At 51.0% G+C, this 12,310-nt stretch overlaps 1 protein-coding gene across 3 annotated transcripts in view; it reads left to right on the top strand.

Moving 5' to 3' along the window:
• KSR2 (kinase suppressor of ras 2) overlaps nucleotides 1-12,310 on the top strand; it is a 274,031-nt gene that overhangs the window by 251,195 nt on the left and 10,526 nt on the right. For all 3 annotated transcript variants that reach the window (XM_045200496.3, XM_045200494.3, XM_045200495.3), the window contains exons 15-16: nucleotides 8,288-8,384; nucleotides 8,923-9,056. In XM_045200496.3, the coding sequence (XP_045056431.1) occupies nucleotides 8,288-8,384; nucleotides 8,923-9,056 (231 nt within the window). The remainder of the gene's footprint in view (nucleotides 1-8,287; nucleotides 8,385-8,922; nucleotides 9,057-12,310) is intronic.

The raw sequence follows: 12,310 nt of genomic DNA, 5'->3' as shown, positions 1-12,310 counted from the left end.
CCAGGGCCTGGGGACAAACCAGAGCCCGCTCCCGCCTCCACATCCGGGCTGGGCAGGTCATTCATTCCCTCCAGCCTTTGCTTCATTGGAGGATGAAAGGCTCCCTGCCATGGCAGGGCTTGTCTCAGGAGCTTGGAAAACATTGGCTGCCTTGTTCCTGACCCCCTGTTCTTTCCGCTTCCCCAAGAGGCCGGGGAGCTTACCAGTTGAGAACAAGACACGGGTATCAAACAGACCAAGGGTAGAATGTCAGTTCTGCTCCTTCTATCTTAGCTGCGTGAGCTTCACGAATGGCATCATCTCTCCAAGTCTCAGTTTCCCCATCTGTGAAATAGGAATTATACCTCCTTAATGGGGCAGAGTGTAGGCGTACAGCTAAATGAGACCCTTCATGTAAAACCCTTGGCAGAATGGTCATGGACGCATGCTATTTATTATTCTTAGGAAGCAGTGTGGTTCCGTGGCCACAAACATGACATTTAGCCTCGGACAGGTCTGGTTCAAGCCAGGTTGGGCTACTTGGAACAGACCTTGGCTAATTCCACCATCCTTCTGTGTTTTGTTTTCCCTGTATCTGCCGTGAAGGAGGTGGATCTGAATTCTTGAAATTTCTGTACCTTTTCTCTTTCACCATGGCCGGGGAGGTTCTGCACTCAGGTGCATTCCCAGCATCCCCTAGGAAAGCTGGACTCTCCCCTCCCCCATGCATTCCCTTCTGCCCTTTCCCCCATCCCCCATCTCATCATTTCCATTTACCCTCTGGGGCCCTGGGCCCATGGGTGGGAAGGACCTGTACAGCTTTTCGCGGTTATGAGCTCCACAGATCTGTCTGCCCCTTCTCCTCTCACCAGCCACAGTTACTTAAAAAAATCGATAGGAAATTGTCATCCTCAATGGGGACTGAGCTTTTCCAGGGAGAGGGTTGCTGTTGGAACCGCTCACTTGCTGTGTGCCCAGAACATGCTAAACCCCATGCAGAAGATGGAGCAAACATTGCTTCCTGCCCTTGAAGAGCCACAGGGGGAGAATCTTCTGAGCAAGTCTGAGCTGCTCAGAGTGGGAATTGGGTTCGGGCCGTACTTCCTCATTTTGGTTTGTCACCAGCTCAGTGTTTTCCAAACTGTCTACGGCATAACTGTCTGTCAGCTTTCATTTCAGTCTGACGCAGAGTTGCTTTTCTCTTCTCTTTCTTTTTCTCATTTTACCAAAGTAACATGTGCTTATCGGAGAAAAATTAGAAGAGAGATAAGCAGCAAGGAAAAAGAAAAAAAAAACTTGTAAAGCTCCTAATCCCATTACCTGGAATAGTTCTGCTAACACCCTCAGAGTCGATCCCCTCTGGATTTTTAATGCATATAAATTAGGTAGTATGTATATACTTTCGTAAAGATAGTAATTCAGGCTACAGCTAAGATTTTTTTTTTTTAATGTGGTTCTGGCCAGGGAGCAAAAAGAATTGATACGTGTCACTCTCCAACCCTGGAGGGCAGGGCTAGTTTGGTGTTTGGATGCCAGTGGTGCCTGGAGCTGGGAAGCATCTGGAAGCTTCATTGCTGCCCAGATGGGGTTTGGCTCCTGGCTCATTTCGTGCGCTCAGCCATTAGGGGAGAGAGACCTGCTTGTTGCAAAGCCCAGCTCTTCCAGCTGCAGTGGACAAGGGGAAGGAGGGAGGTGGGAGGAGTCATTCGTGTCTCCATCCACTTGTTCCAGGAGCTTTCCATGAGCACCTCCCTGGGCCCAGTTGCCTGTGTGCTGCCCAAGGACTTGCCCACCCCCTGGAATGCTCTTGCCCTTTTCAGCCCGCCCTGCTTCTCTCTGGGTGACAGCTAAGAATTCCCAAACAGAAGCAGCTCACAGACAATGAGGCCAACATGGACTGACTCTGAACTTGAAGGGTGGAAGAAAAGGCCTAGCACTGGGGGAGGGGTCCTCAGCTCCACTCAAAGGACAAGCAAGGGTTCCTGGAGGTCACACCGTCTGAGGTGGGCTTGACCAGTTTTGCCTTGGCTAAACCCTCTTTTCCCAAGGGTCTTATGAAATCCTGGAAAGATGCGATGACCTGGGACCTGGACTCAAACCCCAACCCTGTCACCTGCTGCCTGGGGCCCTGAGTAGGTTACCTGAGCTTCCTGCAGGTGAATTTTCCTCTGTGTACCCAGCACCTCCTCTCTTAGGAAGGCTGGCATTCCTAGTTCTCCGCTGAGTGCCTTGTGCAGAGAGCTCTGTAAACAGAGGAAAAAGTCTTAGTTTGGTGCTAGTATTTAACACCTTCCTAACCCTTATTCGCTAAACTTTTTTTTTTTTAACAAAAAGTGGATGCCTCAACCTCAGATTATTGGGCAGGCCACAAGGCCAAGCTAGGATTTAATCTTACTTTTGAATGTGTTTGTTTGCATTATATTTGTTTTTGCATTTATTTGGGGCTACAGATTCTGGCTTTCCACCTGGTAGTAATAGAAAGTAACGATCGAAAGTTTAATAAACTTCCACTTATTTTTCAAAGGCAGTGCAATCTAAGAAAAACCAACAGCAAGTGATAAATAATACGAGGTGACCAATCTGGCAAAAATCCCATAGTGGCTCTGGAATGATTGTAATGTGAGGGCTAGTGAATGAGATGCTGAGAGAATATGCTGCGTAGTCAGGGAGGAGCCTGTCCCAGGATGCCTTTGCGCAAGGTCAAGAAGAGTAGTAGGCTTTGGATGGTGGCTGGACCTTGCAATTCAACAAGAGGCAGAGGACCGGTCAGGCTACCATTTCCTGTAAATTCTTCCCCTCAGGGAGCTGGAAGCCCTCACCTCCCCAGCCAACTACCTGGGCTCTGGAACCCTCCCTCCAGTACAAAGTCCAGACCAAGGAGGGCAGGATGTCACCAGATGCTTGGAAGCATGGGTCGCATCCAGTGACAGGAGCACCCCTAATGGGAAGAACCCCCATCCCAGTCCTGCAAGTGCCCTGAGCAGCCAATCCTTGGCCTCTGCACTTAGCAAAATCAGATCTGGCTCTGGAGAGAAGACTCCAGGAAGACTGAGAGTCTAAGCTTCCCTTCCCCTCCCCACTTCTCAGAGCTTTGCAGCAATGTCAGGTCAAAGGAGGGCAGGGGTGTGCCTTCGCAAACACTAAGCCTCACTCTCCTGGGCAGCCAGGCTCCTGCTTTGCATATTTCTATGCCTGGCAGGCTACTGTCATCTTCCTTGTGCCTGGGACCTGAGCCTTCCCCAGCCAGCCCTTTCCTTAATGAACTCTATAACTCTTCATTTCCTGGATGCATGTCGGGTTAAGCAGGTGGCAAACAGCTGGCTTTTCTCACTGGCTTCCTGGCACTTCCCATTTTTACAGGCAGCTAACCCGGCACTTTTTATTATAAAGCCCTGGAGTCCCAAGGTTTAATATCTTCAGTGTTAGATTCATGAATGACTTGGAGGTTCAAGATCGCCTGCATCTGGGATTTGATGGGGCCTGCACCCTTTCACTTGGATGGCATCTGTCTGCTCAAGGGGGGAGGAGGGGAGAAGAGCTGAGGGCAATTAGGTGGGGTTTTGAGGTTTTAAAGGTGGGGAATGCCTGGAAGTCAGCAAGTGGACCAAGGGTGGTGAAGCCCTTCTGACAGAACCCAGTGTTTTCAAAATAACATCTGACTTTGAAACCAGCTGCCCTGCAAGCTCAGATCAGGCAGAGCTGCAAAGTCCCTTTTGCCACGTACGGTCACGTTTTCACTGGTTCTGAGGGTCAGGAAGTGGACGTATTTGGGAGGCCATTATTCAGCTGACTACCCGTGCCCCCACCATAGTTACAAGTGTGGGCACTGTGAGTATCCTCATAGTGGTGAATCCCCAAGGCCAAGGGGGCACAGGGGGCACAGCGCTGGGCTGAGAGCCAGTCTGTCTTCAGAGGTGGTTGCTTCCCTGCACCATTCACACCAGCCTGGGCTCTGGGCGCGGTGGTGAGGAGTTTGGAGGAGGGAAAGGAAGTGGCCACCGCGTGCTTCCAGATTTCTGTCCCAGCCACTGTTTCAGCAGAATGAGTCAGTTTGGACAGAGGCCCTAGGAGATAAACCTCCTGGATGGTTTTATTTCATTGTTTCTGACAGCCTCCTTCAGGCTGGTTTACAGCAAATGTCTTGCCCTTGCTGCGCCATCTCAGCCAAAAGGCTCCCTGTGTTGCCCAGGATGCGGAGCTGAAAGAGGGCCTTCCAGGAGGGGCCCAGGGCCAGGACTGGGAGGGATGGTGACCTGCAGACAGGACAAGAAATTCCCAGTCCTTGCTCCTCTTCTTGGAGAAATATGTTCTTTGTTGCAGAGAGAGATACTGAGAGGGAGGGAGGGGTGAAGGGAGTGCGTGCGCATATGGCTTCTGCCCCAGATGCTAGAGAGCCACCAAATAGATCCTTGAGTCACTAAAACACCTTCCCCTGACCTCCAGACTGGGGCCGGCGGGCCTCATCCATCCTCGTTGCCATAGGTGTTGCACACAGTGATGTTACGGCTGCCATTTCCTGGGGGCCTGCGACGTGCCAGGGTCTCAGAGAAAGGTAAGAAGCAAAGATGGGGGTTAAGAGCATCAGCTCCAGAGCCAGGCTACCTGGGTTCAAGCAGCAGCTCTGCTTCGCTCCTCTAAGCCTAGGTTTCCTTATCTGTAAAATAGAGCCAATCCCAGACATCATTAACCCTAATGCCATCAATTAGAATATGCACCGTTTTTTTAATATACTACAGAAAGAAATACGGTGCCCGTGAAACTGACCTGCCACTGAATGCAAGGCGTTCTCATTTCAGAGATGTTAAAGGGCAAGGAAATATGTATATACATATCTTGCAATCAATGGAATACAGTATGAATACTCACTCTGTACTTCACGAGGCTCTGTTGTCACTGTCACCCCCATTTCACAGATGAGGAAACTGAGGTCAAAGTCACTTCCCCATGTCACCCAGCACGCAGGAAATGGTAGAGTCAGGACGTGGGCTCACTTGGCTGTGTGTCACTTTACTGGCCTGAAAATTGCATCCAATAATTGGGCACCCACACCACAGAGGAGAAGATGAGAAAGGTCAGGAGCAGGCTGACCTTGGCTGTGTGTCTGTGAGACAGGTGAGAATGGGGACCCTGTGGGGTCCCTGGGCAGATTCGTGGAGGTGAGATAAGTCTCACACATGTGCCCAGTGAGCCTTCATCCTCTCCTCCCCTCCCTGCCCCACTGCCTACCTGCAAATGGCTTTGAGGCACCTGCAGGAGCCACAGAAATCCCAAGCTCAGAGCAGTTGCCATGGACACTGGAACTGACTTGGCTGGACGATGCAGGCCTCAGCCACCCAGGACACCTGCCTAACCTGCACCTGCGGAGAGCCCAGTCCTTGCCCTGCACCTGCCATCCAACTCAGCCGCCGATAAACACCTGGGCGGGCAGAGCCCGGCCCGGGCTCCTAACTCCTCTGCAGGCACTGCCCCTGGGGACAATGGAGAGTCTAGAATGGATACCTAGGGTGTCCATATGGGCTTAGATTAACTTTTAAATTTCAACTTCATGTATTAATTTTTCATGATTATCTTGCTGAATTTTTAAGTAAACTTTTTTTCGGGGTGGGGGATAGCATACCTGCCAGAGTGTGCAGACCCTAGGAGCCCGGCCTGATGAATTTCCACCAGATGCATCTCCATATACCAAGCACCCAAATCAAATCGCAGGACGTCACCTCGTGCCCTTTCCAGCTGCCGCGGCCCCCCCAGGGCCACCACTATGCGGACTTGTGGCACACGGATCAGTTGTGTCTGCTTTTGCACTTTGTATCACTTCAGTCTGAGTCTCGTGTGTCTGGCTTCTTCTGCTTGCCATGTTTATGCACTTCATGTTTTATTTTCTTTTTCTGCAGTTAGCAAAGGTTTGGTTATTACGCAGTACAGTGTGAGTGTAGTATTTTGTTATATGGATATATCACAATTGATCCATTTTTCAGTGGATGAGCATTGGGGTTGGTTCCAGTTTGGGGCTCTCACGAAGAGGTTGCTATTAGCATTTTGGAACTTTCTAGTACATGTCTGTGGGTGAATATGAGTATGCATGCCTGTTGAGTGTATGCTTAGTTAGTGGACAAATTGCTGGTTGTGGGTTATTTGTGTATTTCCCACAGATGTGCCAAGCTGTGGTCGTATGTACCATGTACATCCCAAAAGTCTGTTGTGCTCGAGACGCCTTAGGGTGGAGGGAAGCAAAGACGTGGACCGTTGCTGATGGAAATGAGAGTGTGGGCCAGGGAAGAAGACGGGGTTGGACGTTTCAAGCCTGGGACTTGAATGTGGTTTTCCTGAGCAGGAGGGCCTGGGAGTCCTGGGGCCTGGTGCAGTTGTCTGCTCTGCCGTCTGCGGTGCGGATGGTGTTTTCTTGGCTCTGGCCTGTCATGAGTGTAGGTGGCTGTTCAAGAACGGAGTATCCAGGGGCGGGAATCCACCCACAGTCCCCGCCATCTGAATATTTAAATGTCAACATGGTTAATTGGCTGCGCAGCCCACCCCACCTCCAGCTGTCCCCCAGCAGCCACAGCGAGTGCACTGCCTGGGTCTCCAAGGGGGACAGCCTTGAGTCATCCCAGCTGCCGCCTGCTGAGGTACTGGGAGACTGAGACAGGTGAGTCAGCCTCCTCGTGAATCAGCCACCCCCTGGAATCTCACCTTAAGCAGGTGAAGAAGTACCTCTTCGTCAAAGATCGTGGGCTAGCATTTTGGGTGGGTGAATGGGTAGATCGAGAAATAATAAATGCCATGTGTGTAAAAGTATATAACTTATATGCATTTGCACAAGTGTGTGTGTGTGTGTTGGTCATCTACTACCTCTCACAGTAGCCAGCATGTCCTGAGTACTTACTCTGTGTTGGACATGAAGAGATGCCTGCACCTATACACACCTGATTTCACGTGATTCTCTTAGGAAGCCTAGAGAGCAGGAACTATTGACTGCATTTTACTAACAGTGAAGCTGAGGCTCATAGGGGTTAACTCACCTGCCTGGTGTCACACAGCCAGTAGCCGACAAGCCCAGATCCTCCCCTGAGAGTCTAACTCTAGGCCCCTGTTCTCCTGACACTGTGTTACACTTCCCGCCAGGTGCCGGGCATGGTACCCAGCTCCGTTTCTTTTTCTGTCCTCCTGCTGACTCTATGAGGTAGGTATCCTTAGTTCCCTTTAATAGATGAGGAAACCGAGGCCAGAGAGGTTAAGTAACCCACACAAAGACACACAGCAAGCAAGGAACATTCAAACTGAAACCCTCTGATACCAGAGTTGTAATTTCAACCCCGCTGTTGCAGCCAAGTCTAGCACACAGCAAGGGCTCAATAGATATTAATACTGAAGGAGTGAATAAAATGCCTGCAGTATTTCAGCAATAATGTCATAGATGAAAGAAAAATTCACGCCCTTATTTCGACATAGATGTAAAATTAACTTTCCTGATGTCATCCTAGCTTCTTACAGCCAACATTGGATACTATGCGCTCGCTAGACAGGGAGTTAGGGGCTGGGAGTGCTCTGATGAACCTAGAACTTCCTTCATTCACTCATTCCTTCAGTTTAGTGAGTGCCTGGTATGGGTGCACCAGGTATTGGGCTCACTTTGGGGGGAAGGACAAATGAGCATGCCAGCAACTAAGTGAGAAGGTGTTCATGTCACTGTGTAATGTCCCTTTTCATCTTGTCATTCATCCTAAACCACTGGTCCTGGAAATGAACTCAATGAGGCTGAAAATAGTTTGAAAAACCCTCTATCTAGACAGGCATCTGGTTGGGGGGGAGTATTATTAGTGTTTACACACTTCTGTCTAAAGGCCCAAATGCATCATTTGCTGATGGTAATTAGTGTACATCAGCTACCGCCTTGCTGGTCCTTTATCACTGTCCCCTCAAACCACGGCTCCTGCCCAGTGGGAGCGGCTGGGATGAGTGGCCGGCAGAGTGGTGTCTAAGTGGTGTCTGAGGACCCCACACAGTGTTGGTTTGTGCACAGCTTTCTATCCTGAGACCCTGGGACAGAGGGAACGTGGCTAGATTCTACAGGTGTCTTTTGATGGCTGGTGTGGGGAGGCGGGGGCTGGCGATGGTGAAGATCCTGAAGAACCCAGAAGGACTTGCTCCAGACCCACATCCCGGAACTGGATCTGTCCCAGGCTTGCTATCCCATAGGATCAGTAGGGGCGTGGCCACAAGTCCACTCTATTATGTGTCACTTCTAATAACTCTGTGCGTCACCCTCATGTTAACAGTTGCCAACAATTTCTCTTGGCCTTTTGCTTTCCAGCCTCTGTAAGGGACGGACCCTCTACTCAGTGGTGCGGGATGCCAAGATCGTCTTGGACGTCAATAAAACCAGGCAGATTGCCCAAGAAATTGTGAAGGTACCGTGAGGTCTGGGGTGCCCTCCCTGAACCTCAGAAAGGCCCTGCACCTTCCTGAGACTCATGGTCTGGCCTCAGAGCAATAGTCTGGGCTTAAAAGAAATTAGACTTGACTTGAAAAATACCAGGCCATGTGTATGTAGGAATTTTGCTGAGATACAACCATTGAGGATGGTCTATCAATGAGGAAGTGGGGGAAGATGGGTAATGGGAGTCCTTTCTATGGGTGCCTCACCCCAGGTTTGTCCCCACCCTTTCCTTCTGGAGAGATCTTCCTTTGTTTCTAATTCAGGAAGCAGAGGCACTAGATGGGGATGGTTCTGCAGTGGTCTGAGGGTGGTGGCAGATTTGTGTCTTGGGGACCCTGCCTGTTCCCACCTGCCCACCTCACCTGGAAGCCTTTGCATCTGGGCCCCAGCCCCACAGCTGTCCACGTGGTCTTGATGGCAAAGGCAGGGGTGTGACCCAAGAACCCAGGCCAGGGTGGCAGCGAGCGGTCCGGTGTTCTGTGACGGCCCCGTTTCCTTGTTCCTTGCAGGGTATGGGCTACCTCCACGCCAAGGGAATCCTTCACAAGGACCTCAAGTCCAAGAACGTCTTCTACGACAACGGCAAAGTGGTGATCACAGACTTTGGGCTCTTCAGCATTTCCGGGGTCCTGCAGGCTGGCAGGTGAGATGCGGTGGAGGGTTTCAGGGGGTTCTTGACAGACAGTGGTCAGGTTAGGGGAGTCATCCCAAATGGCTTTAGTGACCCAGATGTGGTGTTAGGCCTGAGGTCACTCAGCCGAGCAGCTAGGCTGCTGTGTGACGATGCAGTGCTGAAGCCCAGGTCATGGTCAAGTTCCTCTGGGATCTGACTTGCAAATGGTTCCTTTGAGTGGGCACAGACCCTACGAAGGCTTTGCCCTTGAGTTTCATGGGAGGACCGTTCCCTTACCCCAAGTACTCACCTGGAAGTGGGAATCACCCAAGAGCTGTGCTCGAAGTTTTCTTATGAATTCATTAATTTCAGGAGAGCAAGAGTTTAGTTAAGAGCAAGGGATTTAAAGTCAGACCCACCTGGGTCCAGCTCAGCTCTGCCACTTACTGAACTTTTCTGAACTTTAGTTTCCTTGTCTGCTAGAAAAGTGATGGATGAGGTTATGCCTGCCTCCAGGGTCCTTATGTGGATAAAATCAGGTAACGCATCAGGTATCCAGTTTGGCAACTGGAGCACAGGAAACTACAAATAGTAGCTGCTGCTGAGTTGGTGTAATTAGTAATAATTTGCATATACCTCCTCGGGATCACACAGGAGAGTCATTAACCACCATTAAGTAATTAACTCTCAGACGCCTCTTACCCTACAGCAAGCAGCCTGGAGTTGACCATGTGAAAAACAGCCTGAGCCAGAGAAGCAACCCAGAATTCAGAAGGTCCATCCTTTGTGACTTTTAGTTTTAATATGTGAGCGTGCACACATACACATACACATACACACTCACTGTAAACCATGCGTGCTTTCTCCAGTCCCGCCTCATGCCCCTTCCTAACGGCAGCCTCACACTTCCTCTCATTGTGCTTCACGTTCAGTTGCTTTGAGAAGAACTGATCTCTTGGGGGCGAACCGCAGGCCTCCCCAAAGTGCATTTTGTTCACGCTCCGCAATACCTTGAGTCTAAGTCACAGCCTCCGAAATTAGGTGAAACGTGATCTAGCTATTTCTGTGTGATGCAGTAACAGACAGAAGCTTACATTTCCTTTGGAGATTTTACTCCACCTCCCAAAATCCACCGCCATGGCCAGAACCACCTGTAGCACCTAAGATAAGGAAATGAGTAGGCGGGAAATGATCAAGGGATCCCTAAGTGGATAGAGGGGGAGAGACCTCAAGTCAGACCCAGAGGCCAGGAGGGCTGCTTCAGTCAGGACTCCTTCTTCCCTGTCTCCCCAGCAGCACTTACTTGGAGGTTTGTGGTGAGAGGTCTGGTACACTCCTCCTGTCCCCGTCACCCCAGGCTAAGGGCAGAGGCAGCCGCTGGTGACATCACTGTCATCCCAAGTATTTGTGTCCAGACCAAAAGAGACCCAGCAGGTGTTTTCTTTCACCTGGTTCAAGACTCCTTGAAAAAAAAAATCAGATCCCTCCCTTCTGGTGGCATGTCCGTCTCCCCTTCTCCTTGATAGTGTCTTCTCCCCAAAGTGAGGGGAGAGGGGCAGGGCTTCTGATTTTCTTCCTTTCCATTTGTGGTTTCCTGAAGCCAAAGGAAGAAAGGGCATGGTGGGGCATGTGCATCCTTTCCATTAGCTTATTCCTGGAGGCCCAGTGGTAGTCCAGAAGGGCGGTCAAATCCAAGGGCACCGTGGCTTCTGGCCTGGTTGTTGAGACAGCACCCCCGCCCCACTCTGCCGCAGCCTGGTGGTCAACAGGAACCCAGCCATGTGGGGAGAGGCCAGGGAGCCCTCCGCATCTCCTCCCAGTAAGAAATCCACATTTCTTGGTTACTGAGGAGTAGCCATCAGTGGCTTCTTGTGATTTTATTTCTGTTGCAGCTATGTATGGGGCTTAGTTTAGAATTCTGCTCCCTGATGGAACTGTTTCACCAGGCATCAGTGCAGAATTGTGGTTAGGGGTCTAGTCTCTGAGGCTTTAAAGACTCGCAATCAAGCGCATCTTAGCTCTGTCACTTACTACAAACTCTGTGGCCTTGGGCCACATCTGTTTCCTCATCTGTAGAACAGGAGTCTGATCCAGTCCGCTCCATTCTTCGGGTGGGAGCTGTTCTGTGCATCGCAGGGCATTCGGCAGCATCCGCAGGACAGCCCCACGCAAAGAACGGAGCAGCAATCCACAACCCATCCGACTGTCGGCTTATGAGGTTCAGTGAGCTGGACAACCTGGCATACAGTGGGCTCCAGCAGGAGTTCCTTGCCTTCCTGCTGTCCCCTTGGTTAGAGTTGGGGTGCTCGATGTGCTGGGCCTGGGGCAGGGGTCGGGGGTCACCCCATGAAATGAGCATGTCCTGAACACCCAAACAGTTCCCAGGGTTTCCCTGAGCATGCCCCCAGTACTGCCAGCGTACAGCTGTTCTGCCTTCCTCAGAAAAGGTGTCACTCAGATGCCAGCGCTACTGTGCCAGCCGCCTGCGGGCTGTTTTAATCATAATAATAACCATACTGAACGCGATTTGGTTTTGTCACCAGTGGGCCCATCGCTATGGGAACGGGACTCCCTGGGGTGTTTGTGTGGGCCCAGGCTGATGGTTATGGAGCGGCCACCCCTCCTCCTCCCGGCCCCGCCCAGAGGTTCCAAATCCCCACTGACCCAGCTAGTGGGGAAGAGGCGGCGGGATGTTTGGAAAGGGATGGGACTTGGGAAGCTTGCTCTTTTAGCAACAGCATCCCACCCCGCCACACCCCAGTGACCTGCTCCTGTCAGGAGAATGGCAGCAGGCTGGGCCACAGCCCCTTTCTTGGATGACACTCCTACTATGGGCTCTACTCTCAACTTCGTTCCTGAGTCCTCAAGATAAAAAAAAGTATCCACAGGTAATAATTATGTCCACAAATGGTGTGGCCCCGGCCGCTGACATAGCCACGCGCCACGGATTATCTCCCTTTCGTCCCTACGCTGGCCGTGTGAAAGCTACGTACCCATTTTGCAGGTGGAAAAATAGAGACCGGTCTACTCAAGGTCACAGAGCTGGTAGCAGCAGATGTGTCCTTACCCCCCTGCAGGTGTGCCTGATTCCAGGAGCAAGAACTCACTGGCCTGCCAACTCAAGTGGTTACTCATGGATTTGAGTCTTTTTTTGTTTTAGCAGACCACGTGTTCTATCCGGTCCGCTATGTAGCACCGTTTCCTTATTTTATGTGTAAATTAAAACAGTGATTCTCAACCCGGGCTCCCCCAGCCCCGAGGGACATTTGTGATGTCCGGAGACA

The sequence above is a fragment of the Desmodus rotundus genome, chromosome 7 (assembly GCF_022682495.2).
Source record: "Desmodus rotundus isolate HL8 chromosome 7, HLdesRot8A.1, whole genome shotgun sequence".
NCBI lineage: Eukaryota > Metazoa > Chordata > Mammalia > Chiroptera > Phyllostomidae > Desmodus > Desmodus rotundus.
The sequence above is the reverse complement of the archived record's forward strand: the minus strand, read 5'-3'. Positions and strand labels throughout refer to the sequence as shown.